Source organism: Manduca sexta, chromosome 8, assembly GCF_014839805.1.
Source record: "Manduca sexta isolate Smith_Timp_Sample1 chromosome 8, JHU_Msex_v1.0, whole genome shotgun sequence".
NCBI lineage: Eukaryota > Metazoa > Arthropoda > Insecta > Lepidoptera > Sphingidae > Manduca > Manduca sexta.
Window position 1 is genome coordinate 13,043,690 of NC_051122.1, and position 24,678 is coordinate 13,068,367.

The 24,678-nt window shown below is 37.0% G+C and overlaps 1 protein-coding gene across 1 annotated transcript; it reads left to right on the forward strand.

The window, feature by feature from the left end:
- Positions 1-78: 78 nt before the first annotated feature.
- On the forward strand, positions 79-2,539 carry LOC115446346. The gene is made up of 3 exons (XM_030172960.2): positions 79-245; positions 312-697; positions 2,239-2,539. Exons 1-3 carry the CDS (start codon positions 215-217, stop codon positions 2,476-2,478), a joined length of 657 nt encoding a protein of 218 aa, XP_030028820.2. The 5' UTR covers positions 79-214; the 3' UTR covers positions 2,479-2,539.
- Positions 2,540-24,678: the final 22,139 nt, after the last annotated feature.

The following is a 24,678-nucleotide window of genomic DNA, read 5'->3' on the forward strand; positions in this document are numbered from 1 at the left end:
GTATTAAACATTTTGCGTATTTTAGTAATAATAATTATATAAAGTGTTTTTGATTTTTTTTTAACTGGTAACATTAATAACAAAACGTCACTTTTACTTGCCTAACCTCTTAAGAAATATTAGTACCTACTCTATTCAGTTTTATTTTAATTCAATATTACATCTAAACTTCATATAATTATGTAAAAACCGAGACGAAAAGAATCCCGCCAAAATGATGAATTCGTTTCATAATACCGTAAAATGTAGGTAATTATATTGAGGTTATGTATTTAATATTATTGTTACTGAATTTGCAATGATAATTCCAGATCTACGGATGCTTCCCATCAAGAATTCACTAAAAACCATCCCGGAACGCAAGTCAAACTTCATAGCTAATCTTTCGATAGCCAAACCTGAAATTGCTGCCAATTCGGGGGTCCTATCTCTTAGTCCAAGGACTATTGGGTTGGAGATCACAGATAAGCAAAGACTACCTAAAATTAAGGAGGCTCCTATTCCGTACGTGCCTATAATCAACCCGAGATCCATTCTGCCGCTGATCGATTTGGAATGGCGTAGGGACGAGGTAGGTCTGCCTGCAGTAAGGCAGGAGGAGGTGCAGGCGGCGCGGCTGATCGTCATTAGGAAGAAGAAGATGAAGAAGCATCAGAGAAGGAAGCTTTGGAAGAGGATGAGGCATCGCTGGGCTAGGGTAAGATTTTGTTGCATTACCTGGTACATATGGCATACCTAATATAAGGTTCACATATCTGGTACATACATAATTGTGAGTGCTGTTGGTACTTTATTGGTGATGCATTTGTCCATATGAGGGTCTATCTGGGCAGGCATCATTGCAATATCTATTCCTGCCATCAAGCAGCAGTATGCACTGTTGGCTCTGGTTCTGAATGGTGGTGCTACCGTTTGAGGGTGTTCATATTACTTGTGCATCAAGTAGTATCTTGTATCATGATAATAATAAAAATGAATTTTATGCACCTCAAAAATTTTTCACACATTATTCTTTGATTCATACCTTCATGCATATCAAGATATAAATCAAAATAGCCATAGGTTCACCACCATTTTATATCTTATGATACCTAGCCTAGTAAGGTGACTGTCCAAATTCTAATTGAAGTTTTAATAAAAACTTTATTTTAATTGTTCTATAGGAGCGTTGAACCTATGATTGTAGTTGTGTTAGTCTTGTAGTGTAATGGGTATGAATTAAAAAAAATAAAGTCCATGTGTTAAGGTTATAGCTTAAGGTCCATTTTTCATACATTTTGTTTCACCTTTAATCTGGGTAACTAAACAAGTATTGACAAGTAAAGAATTTAAATTCACGTCTAGTTAGTGATTAGTTCTCGCAGTTTAAAGAAAAACGTAAAAATAATTAATATACATGGATATTTCGGCCTTTAAAATTTAATACGACGAAATTTTAAAGGCCGAAATATCCATGCATTTTAATTATTTTTACGTTTTTCTTTAAACTGCGAGAACTAATCACTAACTAGACGTGAATTTAAATTCTTTACTTGCCAATACTTGTTTAGTTACCCAGATTAAAGCCGAAACAAAATGTATGAAAATGGACCTTGAGCTACCACCTTAAGCTATAACCTTAAAAGAGAGTTTATTAGCACAGAGTAAAAGTAAAATACACACAGAAACACAAAAGTGGTGACACCACCACCAGGAAACACATGCACTACAAGAAAGCATGAGAGAAAATAGATAGATTAAAGCAAAACTAAAATAACAAAGACTAAGATCACTATAGTGATAAGCGTAAGGGCCAAAGTGACAAGTTATAGATTTGTATTGCATGTATCCGCTAACAACCTGTGGTTGGCTGGACACATAGTGATAGGCCTTGCTTCAACCAATTCATGTGACAGGGCATTGTTATTTGATGGCTATACATACCAAATGTTGTACTATTTCTACATAGAATTTTTATTGTATAATTTTTATTTTTTTTATAGTATTGTGGTATATTTTATCTTTCTTAATTTTATATTAGCTATACAAAAATGTCATAAGTTTAATAATTTTGTTATTAGTTTTAACTTTGTCTAGATAATTTAAATTTTATTTTTAAAGGTTTTGTTCATTTGTGTGGATAGTACCACAACAGTGATCTCTAAAGTTTCCCTAATTAAGTATGCTCAAGACCAATGACAAAAAATCTCAAAACTCAAATTTATTACATTTTAATATAGATTACTTTGGACATTCCAGGTAAGGCAGCGCCGTCGCCAAATCAAAGAGAAAATCTTCCAGAATGAGCTACTGGCACTCATTAAGCAAGCAAATGAGTTCTCAGCTGAGGGCTATGTAGCTGACAAGCTGGAGCGAGCCAACCACACCCCTTTGCCAACGCGCTGGAAACACAAGCGCCTGCCAGAGTTCATTATAAGACAGCTGCTGGGTATTGACAAGAAGATCAACTATAAACACACTGATGTGTACAAAGCGTGAAGCATTTTGTAGAAGTGTAGATTTTGTTTTTTATGTTGTAAGTAAATAGTTTAACAAATTACAACCTTTTTTATTGTTTCTTGGTAAAGGGGCTACTTCATATAACTTATAAGTAAAGTTAAGCAGACATGTTTGGATTAGAAATAAGAAAATTTACAATTTACTGAGGTAATTACTCATCCATTTATTTATTTACTAGCTTCCGCTCGCAGCTTCGCCCGCGTGGATTTCGGACTTCAAAAATGGAGCCGGTCGCGAACGTTCGAGAATGTTCATTTTACGAAGCTACTCGCTAGGTGATTCGCTAGCCTCTAGGTGCCAAGCAAGCCGCTTGCCCGTGCGTTCGCGACCTTATATATATACAAAAATAATCCTTATAGCATGATTCAGTATTCACGCATGATGGCTTATTATTAGCGTATTTCATGTATAACTTTGGTGTTTCTATACCGATTTCTATGATTCTTTTTATGGAATATTTAATAATGTTAACTTTTTTAATTAGGGATGACTGAGAGTGTTATAAACGTAAGAGTAGACAAATATAATGAGAAAGCTTCGAAATGCTAAGCTATCGGGAGTTACATGTGTTATTGTGAGTCAACCATAAAAGATAGACATATGCTGTCGTGGGATATTTTTTACATAATTTTAAGGAGAACATTTCCGTCATACTTGATTTCTGTGTAGCTTTAACCATTAAGGTTGCACACGCGACGGAAGCTTAAAAATGGAGTAACTTCTCCCGTTTTCCCAACATTTCCCTTCACTGCTCTGCTCCTATTAATTGTAGCGTGATGAAAAGTATACTATAACCAGCACAGGAGTATGACAAATAATTGTACCAAGTTTCGTTAAAATCCGTCGAGTAGTTTTTGTTTCTATAACGGTTATACAGACAGACAGACAAAAATTTTACTAATTGCATTTTTGGCATCAGTATCGATCCCTAATCACCCCCTGATAGTTATTTTGGAAATATATTTCATGTACAGAATTGACCTCTCTACATATTTATTATAAGTATAGAAGATAGATAAGGAATGTCAACAACATAAATACTTGCATTTCAATTAAAAATTTATAACAGACATGCACAATATTAATTTAAGTCTATATCTTAAAATAAGAAGGGCATCATCTTATGAAAATAAATTTTAACAGTATTTAAATTGAAATAAAATACAACAAATAAGTAAAAGTAAAAAAAGTACATATTACAAATAAAAAGTGACTCAGTAAATGAAAGGAATTTGACATTGGTAAGTATAATCAATTAAAAGATAATTAACAGACATGGTAAGAATACTAACATTATTATAAAAAAGTAACACCATTATTTTAACAGTTCCTTCTTGGGTGGCAGGGAGCTATCATGAAATATGTCCAGGTCGAGATTTCTATGCCAAGTATTAAAGGTGGTCATGGCTCTCGCTAATGGTGAATTCCGGCCTATGTTAGTCCTATATGTCACTATATTGAATATGTTATTGCGTTTAACACGGGCGGTAATTGCAAGAACACGGAACTCAATGCGTTTTCGCAGATCGGAACATAATGACCTGTTCAGGATATTTCTGAGGAAGAGAATATCTAGTATGCGTCTACTCTGGAATACTAAATTTTGATATCCTTTCCTTTCATTATAATCAGTGAGACTGTAAGCTACCTAGTCTTGTGAAATGTCGCTGAAGAAATTCGATACCTTAGGAATAAATTTCTCAATAAGGTTCCAAATAATCTTGCGAAATTCAGCCTACTACGTACTTGTGCATTATACAGACATATTTTGGATTGGGTGTGACTAAAATCTTTTGTATTGCGTTTTGTAAAAAGTATCATATTAGCAGCCTTCTTAATCATAATAGGTGTAGGTGTGGTGTGGGAAATATTAAGACGAATTTTCGCAGGTTAAAAAAAAATCACCATAATAATTTCGAATTAATGTGAAGTCTGCGAACCCGCATTAGAACAGCGCGGTGGATTAAGACCTAAATACTCTCAGTAGTAGAGATAACACAAGAGCAAGCCTTTATCCTCAAAGGATAGGTAGAAGCGAAAATATTGCACCCACAATTCGCTGAGATAGGTATTATTTAACAGTCGCTTCACGATAGATATCCAAACGAGCCTATTACCATAATAGACCTTATATTCAGGATATTATGACCCTGGTACCCACCTACATGATGTGTCTTTCTCTAAAAAAAACTAAGTATATTATTTTTTATATGATTTAAATATGAATCATCTTTAATACGGGTTCTAGAACGAATACTAAGCTAATTTCGCATATCTCAGCTGGCATAGCTGTGAAAAATACGTATTAAACATTGTATAAAGTAGTGTGTGGTCTAGACAAGTATGAAAAAATATGTCAGAAACGCGCAGTAGCGGCCTTAACTAACACTAGGCCCCAGGCGAAAGCATAAAAACGACGCGACGCCCCGGGCGTGGCAAAAAAAGTCCCCGGTTTTAACAGTTTCGTCTCCGGGCGGTTGCCCAGTTCGCCTCCCCCTAGGGCCGCTTTTGGATTTGCAAGCTAAACCAAACTAACATAGCTTTTGGACTGCAACCGACATTACCAAATGGCAGCCTGTAGTCAAATTGTGCTATGTAATATCTATAAACTTGGGTCATCTTTTCAAAGCTTTGTGTGTAATAAATGTTTAATTTTGATCTAGGTCGTGTTTATATACATTTAATTTACCCGCACTCATCACGGCTTGGTTCGAGCAAATTAAAATGACATTGGTTGAGACGCGGCGTGGTGTTATTGACAACGGTTTCAGTTATTAAAATAAATCGCTAACGCCTCTATTCCCGAGGACTTTTACTATTCAATAGTAGTAGGTACATAGGTACTAAATCTGTAGGACATAATTAAGCCCTTTAAGTAAGGATTTTGGATTCATGCGGCTGCCCGGAAATCTATCGCGTAATGCTAACTAGAATAAAATAAGTAGGTTTTCACGGGTTGTAGAAAACTAAACGGAAAATTAATATTAATAAATGCCTGATCTAAGACACGAGATTAAGACCCTCGCCGACTTCTTAACTCATTATGCTGAGTATACAAGATAGATTGTAATTTTGGCCTGTCTTATATCGACCAAACAAAAATAAATATAGGAATCCGCGTTAACGAACATATAAGTATGTAGATGATGTGAAATACCGACACTCTACGATGTCTGCGGTTGCTGAATATTTTGAAGAAGGCTCTACTCATTATCTGGGATGATACAAGCCACAAAACCTTGCCAAAGAACACCTATTTCTACCTAATTTGATTCGCGAGGCTCATTAAAAACACCTGAATTTCAATAGAGAAGATGGTTGGAAGCTTGTACAAGCCTGGGATCCTGTTCTACACTTAATTAAATCGGAACCTAAAAAACTGGCTGCCAGACTTCAAGATACTGTGGGCTCATTCTGTGTAGACCGGATTATTAACAGCTAAAAGGTAAAATATTTTATATAAGTACTTAATTGTAAAATGTAGGTTATATTGTAAATTTAATTTGTCTGATAATCCACAGCTTTGTCCACCCACGCGACCACGAAGGCTGCAGTCTTCGAAATGTCGGTAGAAAATTATAATAAAAAAACCGCGATAAATACGTAAAATAGTCTTATTTCAATGTCTAACATTTGCGTAAACATAAGATAAAATTAAACTCACTATGCTTCTGTGTTGTTAATTTTTTTAAACAAAAGTGGAGTCCGCTTCTGCTTCCTCTCCCCTTGTACTGCGACCACACCCCATCGAAGATGGAATCCCGACTTATCCCCGGATATTTAGGTCACCGCGGTGTTGTTTTTTGTGCTTTATGATGACTTAATTACGAATTCGAAATTTTGTTGACGTAGATTAATCTCTCGCGAGTTTCTTGAGCCGGCATAAGCCTGGACTTAATTGTCCATTAACGTTAATGTGGTAGAGATGGAATAAAACAACGTCACGACATTTTCTTTAAAGGTGTCAGGTAGACCATGCATATTCTGTTTACAAGACTACGTCTGCGTCTACGTAGGTATTTGTTTATTTTATTTATTTAAGTGCTAAACACTTCATAATATACAAAAGTATACAGGCGGACTTGATGCCATAATCATTCTCTACCAGTCAACCTTTCGGTGGTGCAAGATAATCAAGGTAGGTGCATAAAAGGAAGGTCTTTGTGTCTTCCTCTAAACAATTTTATAGAAAGTAGAACATTTTATAAGGTGGCATGACAGCTCAACCTGCTGCGCGATTAAGTATCTATTTAGACTGGCTATAAACACCTTCAAATCGAAAAACAACGGTCTTCTCAGACGATTAGGTTGGTACATAACACGCAATGGAAAAGGGTTCATATATCCCGATTCCTACCGGCTTCCCTTTCATAATTTATGTAAAATCTAATTATCATTTGATCGATTTGCGGACCACATTTATGCATAGATATATATATGTTCGGGTTCCCTTTCGGAAAACACCCTTCGACACCAACAACACGTGCATCGACTATCACAGAACGAAATACCTCAAACCCAATTATCATTTCTCTTCATGTTGCCAATTTAAATAGCTAATTATCTTCCCATGCGACAGGTACAATAAAAGCTATTTATATTATAAATTGAATAAATACCTCATTACCGCGCGTCGGATTCGTTCCCAGGGGAGGGGCGGTCGAACGCAATTTCCATATCCCGGGCGTGCGAAAAATCATCGGTTCATCGCGGCTCATATCGCTATAAAACTATTTTCGCAGTTCCCTTTCATCTGTACCCTCGGTTATCAGATCAACCCTCGGCCTTGCCCGACGCTAAATAAACTGTTTTCGTTTGATATTAAAACTTATACCTGCAGCGGGTTAAACTGTGCTAGTGGTGTGATGGTATTTTTGTTTAAAGGTATGTCGATATACTCGTATATTTCATTAATATATGCTATGTTATGCTTTTTCTCTCTTCAAGGCAGAGGTGAATCACATCCGTGTTCGCAAGCTATGTTAGCTCCTATGTAAAGAGGTCACGCTTATAATCTTTCACCAGGCACAATTCCACACAGCGCCCTCAAACTGCGTAGATAAACTTAATATCACTTTACCCGTTATGGGAACCGAAGCGAGGGCATCAGATTATGCCATCGAGGCAGTTTTAGCTTGTTCTTACAAAAGACCATCCAATAATTTCGAAGGCTATGTAGTTGCCAAGATTTTATCGCAAAAGAGAATGTGGTGTTTCGTATTATTGTGTTATATTTAAAGTAAAGTGATTACGTAAACCTTTCATCGATATATCATTTTGTGAGACACAACACTTGGTTTTGATTAGGGACGCGCAAGACTTATTGAAAGTTCATAACTTGGCGACATAGGGTGACCGATGGGCTGTAAAATAAAGGTCCACACTCGCTTACATCACGTATTTATTGATTTTAGCCCCTCATATAAATGTTATGCGCTATCAAACAGGGTTTTGTGATCTATCAAACTATTCACAACTACTTCCACGAATCGGTTGTGATTTTACAGTAAACTAATTTTAGTAGCCAGTAACTTGACGAATATTTTATTGACTATTTTCCCTTATAATCCAGATTTTTATGCCAGAGTAATTGAAGACGATTTTTATTGTATACACACTGGCACGGCAAAGTGATCCCATTGAACCTGATGGTAAGCAGAGTGGGGTCCAATAGAATGTCGTCTGATGAGAGATGATCACTCCTCGCCATTCTAAACAAATATGATTGAACTTTAGTACCAAGTGTCTTTTTGAACCGTATATACACAAGATGATCCCGGAACGCGACGCACTATGATTAAAAAGTAAGCTTTTATACCTACAATATACTTGGATGAGAATTATTGCAAAGATAGTAGATAATATAAGCGAAAGGTAACAAACACATTAGGTATTGTTGGAGTAGGTATCAAAATTTTATTCTATCTCTTCTCAGAACAACGTGACGATGCACGTCCTAAGGTCAATAATAAACAAACTAGTGTTCATAAAAAAGTAAATAAAAGAAAACAAGAGTAATCATCTTTTAATTTGCGTTCGGTAATAATTTACAAACAAGATGTACAAATACTCACATAATAAAATACTTATTTCGTTTGTAATCGGATTTTCCTCAAATATATTCGCTGCGGGAAAAACGAGAAAGTGCGTATTTATCGTAGCCACTCGCGACACACTTCTCCCTTATTGGATACTATTTCTTTAAACGGTGCCATTTTTTGCGCAGTCTCTTTGTCTTCTAAACTGGGCATTTGACTGTTTTTGTTATAAACATCCATAAAAATGTGTTTTAGTTACAATTCTTACAAGGAATATTAATAAATAATAACAATTTGAATCTAGTCCACTATGCGCGTAGAGACTACTTTTGTTTGTTACGATTTCGATGATGTTGCCGATGTTATAGACAGACAAAGCTCTTACCGCTAAATAATTGTACGTAAAGTAATCAATTGTAAAAATAAATTATGTGACCTTGATAGGTACACTAAAATGTATAATAGGTAAGTCATCTAGTCCCTCCCTCTTCTAGATTAGATTAATAACAGAAATAAACAAACGAATACATCTTATAAAAATACTTATTTCAACCACAAATCCGCATACTCAGATACCCATTTCGCGAAATCCACATAAAACTGGGAGCAATTGCCGAAGACTCTGGCACCGCGAATAACCGAGACAAAGGCTTTATCATAATAAAACTAGAATCGTGCCAGTTCTTAGCTCGAACTGTGTGCATCCGAAATAACCTTTTAGGTTAATTCGAGTGTAAAAATGTAAATCATAGAATATTGTACTTCACATTCAAAGAGTTTCCGAATGAGCGAGCGCCCAAACGATAACCGTGCTGTCGGCGAGCACAAGCGCAGGGTGCTAACGGCCACGGCTCCACGCTTACATACAGCTGGATCTTGAAATTTCGAGGCGGAGCAAAACCTGGAAAATTCCATCCCCACCTGTATTTTTACCTTTGTCATCATCTTCATCATTTCGCAAAAATAATTTATGTGTTTAATATACTGGACGTCTCAGTAGTCAAAGTTGCGTTAATGAGTTGTGTATTCGTCTGCCAAGTTTGAGTTTGCCGCCCTCTGAATTCGCCGCCCGGGGCATGGGTCCCGGCTTGCCCCGAGATCTGCTTACATACACTTGTGTTTGGACTTTGGAGTCTATGTATCAGGGTCCAAGGTTCACTGATCCACATGGCTATTACGTCTACCATAATCTGTATTTATACTGGTATGATATTTCCTTCCTCATAAACCTCCTGGCTTCATCTTATTCTATTGTGAAAACACAATAAGTACACAATTGTTTTATTGCTGAATGGATAAGGCGTAGTTTAGAATTTTATACAAAGTGTTGCTTGACAATTTAACGCAGAAACTTCCAGTCTAGATTCATGTATACGTTGCAACTATATCGAAAACGTCCAGGCACATTCTGAAAATAACAATGACCATCAAAACTCCAACTACTTTAAATAAGCTCTATTAAATATGCGGTCCCTCAGAAATCTGTCGGAGTATAACATCCAAAATGTTTTGAAAGGGCCAAAGTGTACCGGCTACAGAACAAAGCGGAGTCCTTTTGTGACTGTAATTTGGTTTGGATATTTTATATTCACATATGTAATTTACGCGTCTGGGTTTCTTAATAATGTGACTGTACATAAATTACAACCTTATTTTGAGGTAATTACGACTTTAAATGATATGCTGGATTAGGTTTTGAAAAGCAGCAACGGAACTGTTGTGCCCTATTTCGATATTTTTTTGCCATTGGATTTTTTTGGAGTAACTTAAAATGCAGTGATTATCATTATTGTATTATAATTGAGTAAATTTAAAAAATGTTTAGAATTTTGTTACAAGTTAATGCATACAGATGGATCAACACCTCGATTAAAATTATTTATTGCTGAAAAATGCGTATTACTCCGAAGTAGGACACGCACACGCATGGAACCGCGAGCAAAACCTACTTATAATCAAACATACCATAGATTAGGTCCCAAGATTAGTTTTAGATTAGGTAATACAAGCAGAGTCCCGGCGGATATATCACGGGGGACAAATCCGCTCCCCCCGCGTCTCCGTAAACCATTGACGGCCCATGAAATATTGCCGTGGCGTTAGGATGCCGCTTTCGGAAAAGCCTTATTGTTGTCGTGATGTTGGGACGGATTGAGTTATTGTACCTACATGTCGCCTATGGGAGCTATTTATTAGATAAAGCCGAAAATTAAACCTATAGTTTCTTCAATACATCGCACTCTTAATAAAATAATGACCAATTTCGAAATTGTTAATTTTGAAAACTAATTTTTGTTTTCTACCATTTTTTTCAAGTTGCTATAAAATTAAGCTTATTAAAGATAGGTAAAAAATGAAACCTGTATAAAAACAAAAGGGAAAAAACTAAAAGGTTGCAAACAGATATGGTTGTTTGACGATTCCCACAAACTGGCAATTTTGGAATGGGTCATTATTTTATTAACAGTGCGATATGTGAAACAAACATTTCTTTATCCAGGCATGGCAAAGAGACCTCACTGGACTTGATGAATCTAATGTCCTTGCACAAGGAAGTGTATCAGTGCTTTGTAATTGAAAGTTATTGATGGTGCAGTTTATTATCAACTAGCGACCCGCCCCGGCTTCGTACGGGTGCAATGCTGATACTAAATACACTACAGAAAAACTGTTAACGTTGTATAAAAAAACATAGCGGCCCGCTCTGGCTTCGCACGGGTATAACATAACAAAATAACAGTATTTCTCCACTATTTAATGGATGTTATTATACATATAAACCTTCCTCTTTAATCACTCTATCTATTAAAAAAAACCCATCAAAATCCGTTGCGTAGTTTTAAAGATTTAAGCATACAAAGGGACATAGGGACAGAGAAAGTGACTTTGTTTTATACTATATTATATTTTTATAGTGATGATTAAAGGTGTTTCTCGCAATTAAAGTAGTCGAGCTAGAATACCATTTCGTTGTTACTAGAATCAGCTTTACTTCCTACAGGTCACATAAGTAATTTTAGTCAGAGATTACTGTCTACCAACAAACTCATGACCATTACGTATTTATTTATTCTGAATGGCATTTACCTGATAAAACCTTGCGGTGGCGAAAAGTGAAATTATCCGAAACGGAACCTGACACAACATAATATACCTAGTCTTGCCATAAATATTGTAATAAAGAAAAAAGAAAATTGTTAACTGCAAATAACATTTATTACTTTTACAGTGTGTCAGTTTAATACATAAATATAAAACAATTAAAAATATAAAAAGCTTATTCGAAGTGGTCTCCATTGGCTGCAATACAGTCCTTTAAACGATGAGGCCAGTTATCAATAGAAGCACGCACTCTTTCCATGGGAAAATTCTTCACTGCCAATCGTATAGATTGTTTTAGGGACTCAAATTATCATGGCGTTTAGAGCAAGCTGTACTCTCTAAAACTGACCACAAATCATAATCCAGCGGATTAAGATCGGGACTAGACGACGGCCAGTCTTCAGCTCTGATGAAGTCCGAAACGTTCGATTCCAACCAAGACTGCGTGGACCGAGCTTTATGACCCGGCGCCGAGTCTTGCTGGAAGGACCATACTTGGTTATTGAACATGGTGATGTTAAGGGGCTTAACTACCTTCTCAAGAATGGTATCTTGATACACTTGTGCCGATGTTTTGATACCTTTTTCACAAAAATATGGCTCAGTCACTCCTTCATAGCTAACACCCCACCAAACCATCACTGAAGTCGGATAATGTCCACGTTGCACTCTGTCGACTAATTGGGAAGCTTCCTTAGAGCTTTGAGCATAAATACGGTCATTTTGTTTGTTAAAATGTTGCTCAATTGTAAAAATTTTCTCATCCGTAAACAAAATTTTTCTGTGACCTCCCTTTGCGTACCGCTTCAGTAGTTGTTTCGATTTTACCACCCTATTCTTCTTTAAATTATCAGTTAAGAAATGGCCAGTGCGTCTCTTATAGGCTGCAAGTCCTAAGTCATCTTTTAAAATACGCGACATGGTTCTAGGTGCTATCTTCATTTCCCGAGATAAAATCTTTTGCTTTCGGACAGGATTTCTTCGAATTCTTTCCCTTACTGCTTTGACCACCTTTTTCGTACGAACACTACGTGGACGGCCAGATCTTTTCTGTCACAAACAGAGGAGGTCTCATTGTACCTATTAATAGCCCGGTACACAAACATTTTACTAATACCAAGTGTATGGAGAGTTTTAAAAATTGCATTTGGCTCCATACCTACTTTGTGTAATGCTATCACAGCGATTCGGTTCTCTTTATCACCCCACACCATTTTAATATCGCAAAATATTTTACAATGTATTGGCGCCAAAATGAGAAAACACAATGAACAATCGTATAAAAATGACAGATTCGAAATTCAAATGTAATATTTTTTTATAATTAAGTGTAACAGTATTTATGGCCAGACTAAGTATATAGTATCAACATAAAAAAATAAATATGTATAAACGCGGTGTGGAAATCGGTCCAATGAAAATTAGATTTTACATAAGTTACGAAAGGGAAACCGGCAGAATCGAGTTGGACCCTTCGCTTCTAAAATCTTGTCACCTTGTCACTTAGGGATGTTGAAGTCGCGAGCATAACATACTACATTTAGATTACTGTTTCGCTAAAAAGCTTATTCTTATCGCTTGAGTTATGAAACTAAGAATATATCCTTTCGGTGCGAATAAAAGGAATCGTTTTGACAAATAACGCTTTTAGATGTATTTATATTCTATGTTGTGTGCGATGCTTGAAGCTTCCGATTTGTCCCCTTTCAGTTTGAGTTTCGCTGGCGTAGAACATCGTTCTTGATATTTTTGGAATTTGGATTATTATATAGTTTTTAAAATCATAAAAGCGTAGTTTATAGATACTTAGTGACCTAGCTACAGATATACCCATGTACTTCTATAACCAATATGGGCTAACACATAGATATGAGATATGTTAAATATATGATCTAGTAGTCAAAGGATACAGAAATCATGGACGTGTTTACGATTTAAACTTCTGTTCACCCAGTACTGATTTAAGCTGTTTTATAACCTTTAGGAATTCAAACCACAAGGAACTAAACAATGAACCATAGAAATAATCCGATCATTCGTAACGCGCATCGGATCTAAAGACGCACATCCATACCCGTCCCGCGGGATCTGGTAACGTATGTGCCGTCCCGCGGGCTTTGCCGTGGCCGCTCGCGAGGGCTCATACTGACTGACGAGGTTATAGCGAGAACGTATGTTTGAATCAGTCTTCGATGACTGGACTGGCTAGATAACGTAGTTGTATTGTGGTGTGACCTCATGGGCCTCAATAAAATGATATGGGTTTTTCTGCTTTGTATCGGCGCGAAGTTTGAAATACTACTCAATAATATAAGCACGGAGAATCAATCTGAATTGAAATTGATGAATGAAAGTAATGGAGGAGTCCCAGCAGTAAGACAGTATGCCAATATTGTTAAAGGTATCAGTGCAACTTCGTTCTTCAGAATAGTGACATCAAGGCGATCAGTCGCCACAATCGTAGCGATATTTTCTCGAAAGCTGTTTGTTTCGTCTCCCGCTATCGCAGTGCAATTAGCAACATTGTTTAAATCCGGGTAATTGATTATTTTTAATTTAAAGTAAATGACAGTATAATCTCTTCTAAGCGAGTGTTCTGAGTGGATACGCAATTTGTGAACGCTGTCGCGTTTAGGAGTGTAATGCATTACAGCCAGGTACCGCTTGAGTAGACAAGGATCAGTAAATACTGAATTGTGGTCCGAATTGAAATCATTATCAGCAGCTGTAGGATGTCCATTGTTCATCCAAAGATTTCCTTTCATTTTGACGAATTTACTTCTGTATATATTGATATTGATTTACATAAACCGGTGCTATATTTTGTGTGCGCTTACTGGCAGCCCGTAACAGGAAGAGGGAGTGTATTCGATTTCTAAATGGTCCAGTGGCGAAGGTTTAATAGAACCCGATCCCTGCCAGCTTCCGTTTCGTAATTAATATGCAATATAATAATTATTAGAACGATTTGCAAACCGCATTCATGCAAATTAGTATCTACATAATGTTGTGACAGATTCCCTTTCAGCAAATTTACTCCTTCGCCACTGAAATGGTCACTCTGAAAATTCTTTCCCCCTTACACGTCCATGCATTCCGTCTAAAATAAAACAGATCCAATTAAAGTTAGATACACTCGTGAGTTTGCGAGGGCATCGCCCCACTGACACAACGAAACGATTCTAACTTATTTGAGAGAAAAAACATTTCTATTCCCGTGGAAAACCATTAATCTTTAGCGTTACAAAGCGCGCAGCTTGTTTTCTTTATGTCCGCGGCCTCTTACCAGCACACATGCGACAGAATTGGTCCGGCTCCATGTGTTCTGGATGGGGTAATGAAATTTTCATTAGTCACTTAATCAGTCCGTGTATTGCTAAGACGGATTACAGTCGTGAAGTGTTTAAACTTAATTCTTTTTTATGATGATCCTCGCGATTTTTATTTTCGTGGATCTACCTTAAACTTTGACTGCTTCCGTCGTAGTTATGTTACGGAAAGACTACCATGTTAGAGTTTCAGATTGGAATCTCAGTGCTGATAAAGTAATATAGGTTTTTTATCTGCCCAGAATCTGAAATTTTTGCTTCATATGGAGATAAGTTCGTCCCATATCCATCATGAGATGGAATATATAGAGCGCAAAGGGGGTGCTCTAATTGTCAATACCTATCTCCTTAGGGATGAAAGGCGTGAGTATACACGAAAGTAGAAATAATAAGGCTTTAGTAGTACATATATAGTCGTGACATAAATAAAAATTCAGGTTTTCTAGGATTGTAACGCTCTCTTTGAAACACTTCGTCTGCTGTTCGAATAGGTCGACACTCTAAAGCCCGTGTAAAAGTGGCAATTTTGCTGTTGTGTCCCGTTTGTCAGTCAAATTGTCGGAGGTGGAACAAATTTCCCTCTCCAATCAATATGCCGCCTCTTTAATGGACGCAGTCACAGTATCGTTTGTTTACTATCTCGTGGCAATATCCCAGTGGCAAAAGATCCTTGTGGCTTTCATTGATGAACTAATGGGTATTAAAGTAGTGCATGTCAGAGTTTAAAACGAATTAAGTCATCAAGTGAATTCAAGATGGACCTTCAACTGGAAGTCTCATCAGTCTAATCCGAAATATCCCATAACCATTTGTGTTACAGCCCCAGCAAGCCACATCTAGCAGCCCTAATTCCTGGTGAGCAGACTCAAGGCGTTCTGGGAAGCTCCCTAACGGCGTCTGCTAGAAGATAAATAGCCTCAAACACTCGCTTCCTTCCGGACTCCACGCTTTCTAGTTAAGGACGCCGTAAAATAGGTGCGCGTTTTATTTACTTCATTTATTCTGTATGTATCCCAGATTATCTTTTAGAACTGATTGTTCGATTATTTACTTGGTTTAGAAAACTATATATCACCGGTTATATTGACAGTGGCTTCTGTTTCTTATTGCTTCCTATGTTGGAAGACTGACGGAGAGCGTATATAGTTCAAACTAGCGCCAGTCAGCCGATGAATCAGCTTTATATTTCCGAATATCAGCGAAGGCAAATAATGTTAATCGATAAATTTCTTTTAATGTTAATTGCACGATCTCACATCCACTTCGACGTGGATTTTATTAGGTGCATTAAGCACTGGTTAAGACCGAAGAGACGATTTATTTATATCTTGAAAACGAAACTCCGATGTCTAAAGTAAATATTTTATGTAAAACAGTCTTTACCATATCCGAAAGTCTAGGTCAAAGCCTCAACCTAAGACAGTCTGGAATGTTCGCAAAACTGCTGGATTATAGATTTTTTATACAAATCACTTTACAAACGGGCGAGGAATATTTTTTCTAACATTCTGAGGGACAGAATTGTTCGCCGATGTGACGTTAGGATAATTTTTGGAATTCTGAATTTATTCATTGAATTATTGATATTGGAAGTGTCCTTTGAAGTGGTTGGGAGAAATAATTACGTCCAATATTGTTTTAGTAGAAATATCAACGAAGAACGAAGAGAATTTTTATTTATCTTCAATTACGACGTCTCGATATACTTATGATAGACAGTAAAGATATTAGAAGACTAAGACGTAAGGGTTTACGTTTTAAGTGTCGCGGACTTGGCTTCAACGTATAAATTAATTATCACTCTTTATAATCCTGAATGGAAATATGTGTCAATATTGCATAAACGAGAGTTCCTGGGTCAAGTCGATAAGGTTGGTTTTTGAATAAAACACGTATCTCGTATAATTTATCAATATTATTTAGCAAAAACTTACAACCACGAAACCCGCCATGTTTAATATTTAAGCAAGCATCGTACATCAGTTGTCAAAGGCGAATATCGTTCCTATCTCATCGCAAATTAAATTACGATTCGCTTCCGAATCAAAAAACGCTTCCTCCGGGAGTGAATCAATTATTCCCTGTTATTTGGAGCTCTCCGTTTGTTTTGAGGGCCTCCGTTCGATTTGAATAATTTCACTCAGTTTTTTAATAAAGTGCCTTCAAGAGTTGTGGATGCTTGATTACTTTGTAAAGGCCTTTTAATTTTCTTTGTAATTTTTTGAAGTTTGTACAAGACAGTTTCTGATATATTTTCTAGTGGCAAATTGGTTAACACGTGGTGTAAAAACTAGCAGTAATGTTCTTTCCAGATGTATTACCTAGGTTAACGTGCACCTGTATACAGTTAAGCAATTCATAAACTAAATAAACCTTTTCTTCCTTCTTTGTTCTTTAAACCTGAACAAAGTCCGCGATAAAAGCCTAGTGTTAAGTGAATATAGATGCCTTCCGTTCATAATGTCCCATGACGATAACTGTATGACGTGAAACGAAATTTTTCACAAGAACACGGCAAAAAGAGATTTCGTTATCCGCCCCAGATCTTCCCCGAGCGATAGTGCGGGCGGATATTTATTTCTACGGCGGATATACTTGTAATAGGTATAAGGCATGAGAAAGTATGCTTGGGTAGGTGTACTTAGTTTCTACTTGCTGCTAAACAACAGTGTGAAGGAAAATGTACCTAATGTAAAGAACTTTATGTTCGTTAGGTATGTTATAAAAAATCTAAGGTTTAAATTAAGTAAAAAAAATCTATGCACATCCTGCGGCTTATGATAATAACTATGAAAGAAAAACATATGGAGAGATTAAGTTATAGTGAGTCTGATTACCAAGTGATGTCTGGATCATCTTAATGTCGAAGTAAAGCCTATATTGACATTGTTCGCATCTCCGCTTGCTTCTATTGAGGAACATAGGCTTAATAGTGATAAAAAATAAAGCTATGCGTATCTTGGACTTGTATGTAGGTATAGTAGTGATAATCCAATGTTTACAAATCTTCACAACAAGAAGTACCGAAGTTAAATGTATTTTTCCTTCACTACGTAACACTTTCAGGAAAACGGAAACGTAAACTAAATAGACAGAATATTTGTATTGCGCATACACGTGGGAGAGAATTTATGAACACTTATTGTGATATCTATACTATTATATAAAGCTGAAGAGTTTGTTTGTTTGTTTGTTTGTTTGTTTGTTTGAACGCGCTAATCTCAGGAACTACCGGTCCAAACCGAAAAATTCTTTTTACGTTGGATAGCCCTTTGTTCGTGGAGTGCTATAGGCTATATATCATCACGCTATACCCAATAGGAGCGGGGCAGTAATGGCTAATCTCAGGAACTACCGGTCCAAACTGAAAAATTCTTTTTGCGTTGGATAGCCCTTTGTTCGTGGAGTGCTATAAGCTATATATCATCACGCTATACCCAATAGGAGCGGGGCAGTAATGGCTAATCTCAGGAACTACCGGTCCAAACTGAAAAAATCTTTTTGCGTTGGATAGCCCTTTGTTCGTGGAGTGCTATAGGCTATATATCATCACGCTATATTCAGTAGGAGCGGAGCAGTAATGGCTAATCTTAGGAACTACCGATTTGAACTGAAAAATTATTTTTGTGTTGAATAGTCCTTTGTTGTGGAGTGCTCAAAGTTATATATCATCACGCTATGACCAATAGGAGCGGAGCAGTAATGAAACATGTTGCTTAAACGGGGAAAATTATGAGTTTTGAGCGCTTCCGTTGCCTGCGCTGCGTAAACGGTTAAAGTATGCAACAATGATGTATGACGGGATTGTTTCACTTAAAAAGTTCTAAAAAATATATTATAAAACAAAGTTCCCCGCTGCATCTGTCTGCCTGAACGTGTTAAACTCAAAAACTAACCAACGTATTAAGATGAAATTTAGTATGGAGACAGTTTGAGACCCCGGGAAGAACATAGGCTCCCAGGAAACTACTACTTTTATAACGGAAAACTTTAGTCTGAAAAACTTTATAACGCGGGCGGAGCCGCGGGCAAAAGCTAGTTTGAAATAAAAAGCCAAAACAATCGACGGAATTTTTTACCACTGTAAAGACTTTGATTACTTAGATTTTGATTATGGCCGTGTAAACATAAGAAATCATTATGCAACTCAAATATATTAAGAGATGGAGGTAAGTACTACGGATTGATAATGTGTTATTCTCTATGTAGAGATCTCTAGGCAGAAGTAAGCTGGTAGTGAGATGTCTACTCTCTCAGTAACAGAGCGAGGTTCTCTGTTACCAAGAATATTTCATTAAACAAATCAAGACACATAAAAAATAATATATTATAGATTATGAGATTACTGCATCTTTTTTTTTTATTGCTTTGAAAATGAGACGAGCTTAACATACGGCTGATGATCAATTATACGATCGCCCATAAACAGTAGAAACTCCATCTAACACCTTGAATTCCACTGCGCTCACCATCCTGAGACATGAGATGTGAAGTCTCATTATATCCAGCAGTTACACTGGCTACAATATCCTTCAAACCGAAACACTACATTGACATTAATTTCTTCAAAAAATAATTTACAGATCCATAAATAGTAAACAAACTTTCATATTTTCAATTTTATCGGTACACCCATTACCCATGCCGGTGTCATTTATGTGATGAAATAAATTCAACATGGCGGCCACTTCCGGTCCGTTAATGCCGCCGGAAGTCGGCCGGCGGACCTTGGGGACACGAATGGCATCTAAAAGGAATATTATGCGGTCGACAACGATACACATCGATTTTTGGTAGGTTAAGGCTTTATAAGGAAAACAAAAAACAATTTTCCAACGTAAAACTAAGCAAATGTTTAAGGTATACTTATTTTATATAGGTACTATTTAGTGTATTTCTGCTGCTAAACTATAATGGTAAATATTTCGACTAAGAGCAGATAATAGCCTTTTTTTTTTTTTTTTTTTTTTTTTTCATGGGGAAAATCCTCTTGGATCCCCGTCGTGCATATGCAATGTAGACGGGATATGTCGGATTTTTACCGACTAAAAACCCCATGGTCGATTCCATCAGCACTTTAGAATGACTCCGGGACCTCGAACCGAACACGCCGAAGCCATTCCAGTGCTGGCATTTTAAGCGCGACTCGGGGGAGCATCCTTAGTCCCCCGGCAAAGAAGAGCACATAATAGCCTGTGAAATGTTGAGCATTTCGAGAATGTCTCAGAGTGACGTGCGCACTGTGATATTATTCTTACACTATCTAAGCTACCAAACGATCTGCCCATCTGATAAATACACTAAGAAATTCTTTTCCAGTGTAAACGAACTCCTAGAAATCTATCAAAGGTACAAAGGTAGATCGTAAACAGCTTCAATCACTGTCTACCCTCTTTATCCATATGTATGATAAAAATATGTTCGGATACGTGCGTGGAGAGGTCCCTAATTAATTTACTGGCATCGCTTACACCGGCCATGCTTTTAGTAGAGGCTGGATTGAGGCTTGGGCCGCGAAAACACCGGGATTAAGGACCTTATAATTATACCAGTATTGTACACACTATTCCACTGTTGAACACATGCATTCTCCGACTAAGAAGATTTAGTCTATCATGCTGGAAATCACTAATCAGGTGGAACTCAAATTAATTTTTGTTGTAATAAAGCGACAGTGTATATTTGTTTACTGCCTAACAAACTGAGGAACAGATTACATTTTATATGACAGCTCAATATTTCCAAATACACAAATGCCATTTCTATTAAGGCTATTACCACAGCTGTGAGCGTTGTACTGTTTTGGATGTTTAGGGTTGGTAGAGACTTGACATTTATTTTTAAACGTGCACGGCAAAGTGACCCCAGTACACATTGTAAGTGGAGTGGGGTTCAATACATCCAAAACATACAAGAATTCACTTAAATGAAACATACGAATACAATAATGTAAATACTTGTTCTAGGAATACAGAAGAACTGACGCTACTCTCCTCATGAGCAGCTAAACGCTCCATCCTCTCGCTCCGTGGCCTGGGCCCTTATTCTGTATGATAGTGTAAACGCGTAACGCGGCCGTGTCATGTTATCTTCGAGAAATGTGCGTGGAATGGTATTCTGTAAGCCAAATTTCTATAGTCCTAAACACGATGCGTTGTGTTACGTGCTTGTTACGCACTGTCAAAATAACGTGCGGGATAGAGAATAAGGCCCCTGATGGTAAGCGGAGTGGGATCCAGATAGAGTATCAACTGACGAGAGATTATTACCTTTCGCCAGTCGACATCATTACACCGCAGGGGCCTTATTCTCTATCCCGCACGTTATTTTAACAGTGCGTAACAAGCACGTAACACAACGCATCATGTTATCTTCGAGAAATGTGCGTGGAATGGTATTCTGTAAGCCAAATTTCTATAGTCCTAAACACGATGCGTTGTGTTACGTGCTTGTTACGCACTGTCAAAATAACGTGCGGGATAGAGAATAAGACCCCTGCCGTTAATAAATAGTTCACGTAAAACATACCTGCTCTTAATTTCGTGTGGATTGACTGCCACTGGATTTCACACGTGATGTGCGTGCGAACGTCTCAGATTTTACCTTCGAATATCTCGTTATTGTTTCCGACGTGGGCGACGGAGAAATCTGGCTTATTTGGTCATCCAATGAGGTGGAGTATGGTTGGATGATTAAATTACAGCATGGGTAGCATGGGTAGTAACACATCCTGTTAGACAAGTATGTCTAATACGATGTATTAGGGATTGCCCTGGGTCGACGTCAGCAGCGTTAGTGTAATTTGCCAAATCCTTTTGCAACATAAATGAAAAAGTAAGGTGCGCCTACATCACTTACAGAGGTATGAATGTAAAGAGAAGATGGAAATGTATTATTTACATATGCATCTACTTATAGCTCTGTACCACTCGGTTAGGTTTGTTGGTAGAGACTGCATATTGAATTAAGTCTGCTTATAAACCATGTATAAAGTGATCACATACACATTCACGTCCTTTATCTCCGAAGGGGTAGGCAGAGGCGCAACCGGTGCACCCACTGTTCGCCGCGCGTGTTCTCGTCCTATGATGTGATAGGGGTGCGTCTATCGCCATATCGAGCACAAATTCTAGACTGGTTTAATACTGAGTAGAGTTCGCTATTTGTAGTTTTACAAAGTGATTTTTTTAATACGGCCAGGCCAAAGTGATGCCACTGTACCTGATGGATGTCCAAATAGTGTTGATTGTCGAGAGATGGTTATTCCTCGCCAGTCGACACGATTATGTCGGATATATGAAGGATCAAATAATTACAAAAACAATAATCTTTCTATAATATTATAATGGAACGGAATATGTGCATAAAACTAGTTTGTATGTTAGTATGTTCGTGTAAAAGAAGTTCAGTCAAATAGCATTATTTTATTATCCATCAAGGCTTGGTGTCATTTATCCTGGCGCGAAGTCACCGGTGATGGACGATCTATACAACAGCCTGCCATGACGGACCTTCAGTATCGTTTAACCAAATAAGCTATGGATCTACTATCATTAAACGTGTATTAATGAGAATTGAAGGTTTATCACCTTTCATCTTCTCTCTATCGCTTCTCTTTCTATTTAAACAATAATTTACTTTACGGGGTTTTTGGACGTTGAAGTTATATTTTGTTTAGTTCGTCGCTTGTTTATTAGGTACGTGTACTATCTGGTGTAATTTTTACCAATATCACGGATCGAACTGATGTCAAAATGACCGTTTTGTCTCGCTAATATTTTATGTAAATATTCCAGAAAATCTTTGTTTCATAAATATATTTTATTTTATATACTAGTGTTTTGTTGCTTCATGAGCCTACTCTACAACTGAGAAGCTTTACACCATGGTTACTTAACCAGAGGCCCGTGTAGGAATGATACATGGCTCGTGCAAGCAAATTAAAAATCCCTACAAACTTAAAACATGTTGCTTGCTACGGAAAGAGAGATAGGAACCATCAGTGGCTTGCTAAAAATATCTGAATCGTCCGTTATCCCTAACTGTTAAAATTTTGAGCAGCCTTGGTTTAGACCTTAGTTTGATCTTGCCTCGTACAAGTTATTGGATTAAAAAATACTAAAAAGTTAGTGTGCAGCTGCAGGACTACAGCGTATAGATGGTCATCGTCTGATTGATGCGTGTATTCGTTCAACGTCACAGCATCTCCGTGAAAGACACCGGCCGGATAGATTCCGAGCTCTTTTGTGCGTTAACTTGACTGAGCGGTGATCGATTCACCTATTTTGATATTACAGTAAGGGCTCGGCAGATATATTCAAATCTAGGATGTTATGAATGAAAGACAAAGTATATGATCAATATCTACAAATGAACGGAAATTTATATTCTTGAAAATAAAGAAATATATATAGGGTCGGAAAGAGGATAAAGTAAACTCTTTTAACACCTTTTAGTAAATTATATATCCGTTGTCCCATAGTCACCTTACGCGGTTTTTCAGTTACCCCGCCGCCATCTTGCGATCATTTTTATTTTAATCCGCCAATGCACCAAGGCAGCTTAAAATCATTCTGCCTACATATATCAGCTTTCACATATGAGTATCACTTCGCTTTTTCGTAATTTACGGTGCCATATAAAATTTACTAGAAGTAACTTTCCCTAATTATCAATTAGTATGAGGTCATAATGACATTGGAAATATGTAAACATTGGTTCTCTCCTAACTTCATCATATATTCAGAAAAAAATAACACAAAATATGTACACTTAATCTTATAAAAATGCTAATAAATCAATAGATGAAAAACGCAAACAATCATCAAGGTTTTTCGTTAGACTGTCTCTTAACATGTGGCTAATAAAGGGGAGATCGGGGGATTGTGGGCTAAGAACAAGCAATCCCAGTCCACCCCGGCGAGTGTGCTGTGTAAATAGAAAAATAAACATGAAGGAAACGGAAGCACGCCGGAGTTCCTCTTTTACGTAAACAACGTAACTAGATGCGGCACGCGACCTTTACTTTTTATAAAAATTAAATAGTTAAGATGGAAGTAGGTTGAATGTGTATCGTTTTTATTGTGGATTGGTTAAAGTGCGGTTATGTTGAAGTCTGTTCATTTAAATCCAAGGGTCAGTGTTAAGTTAAAAGTGTTTGTAAGTAACATTTTACAAAATCTACTAATCACCTGTTTCAGTATTAACAAGTTTCACTCAATACCAACACCATAATATTTGGTGTAAGTATACATAAGTATTTTAAGTAGAATACTAAAAGCCTTAGATTTTTTAACTACCCACATAAATATACCTACGAAATAAATAATATAAAATATAATGTTACAGACGTAACTCAAGGTAATGAGTATAGCTACTAGATAGTAGATGTAAGCCGTCTTACTCCAGAATCCAAAATAAAACAAGCCCCTACACTGCTACTGTAAAATGCTATATAGTTTGAAATATATTATCTTCGTATTCTTTTCATTAGTTGCAATCATTATTCACATAAAAGTTAACTACGAAAATAGGCCATTCAGAGAAAATAAACATATAACATAAATATGTGCATTAGTTAGGGGTAACAAATAACAGATGGCGCTATACAATAGCTATTCCGGTTTTATCTGGTCGTTACTGGACACATAAACATTTGGCAGCGTGGTGCCACGTGACTGGCCTGCCTTATGGCCCGCTTGTTTATGGGC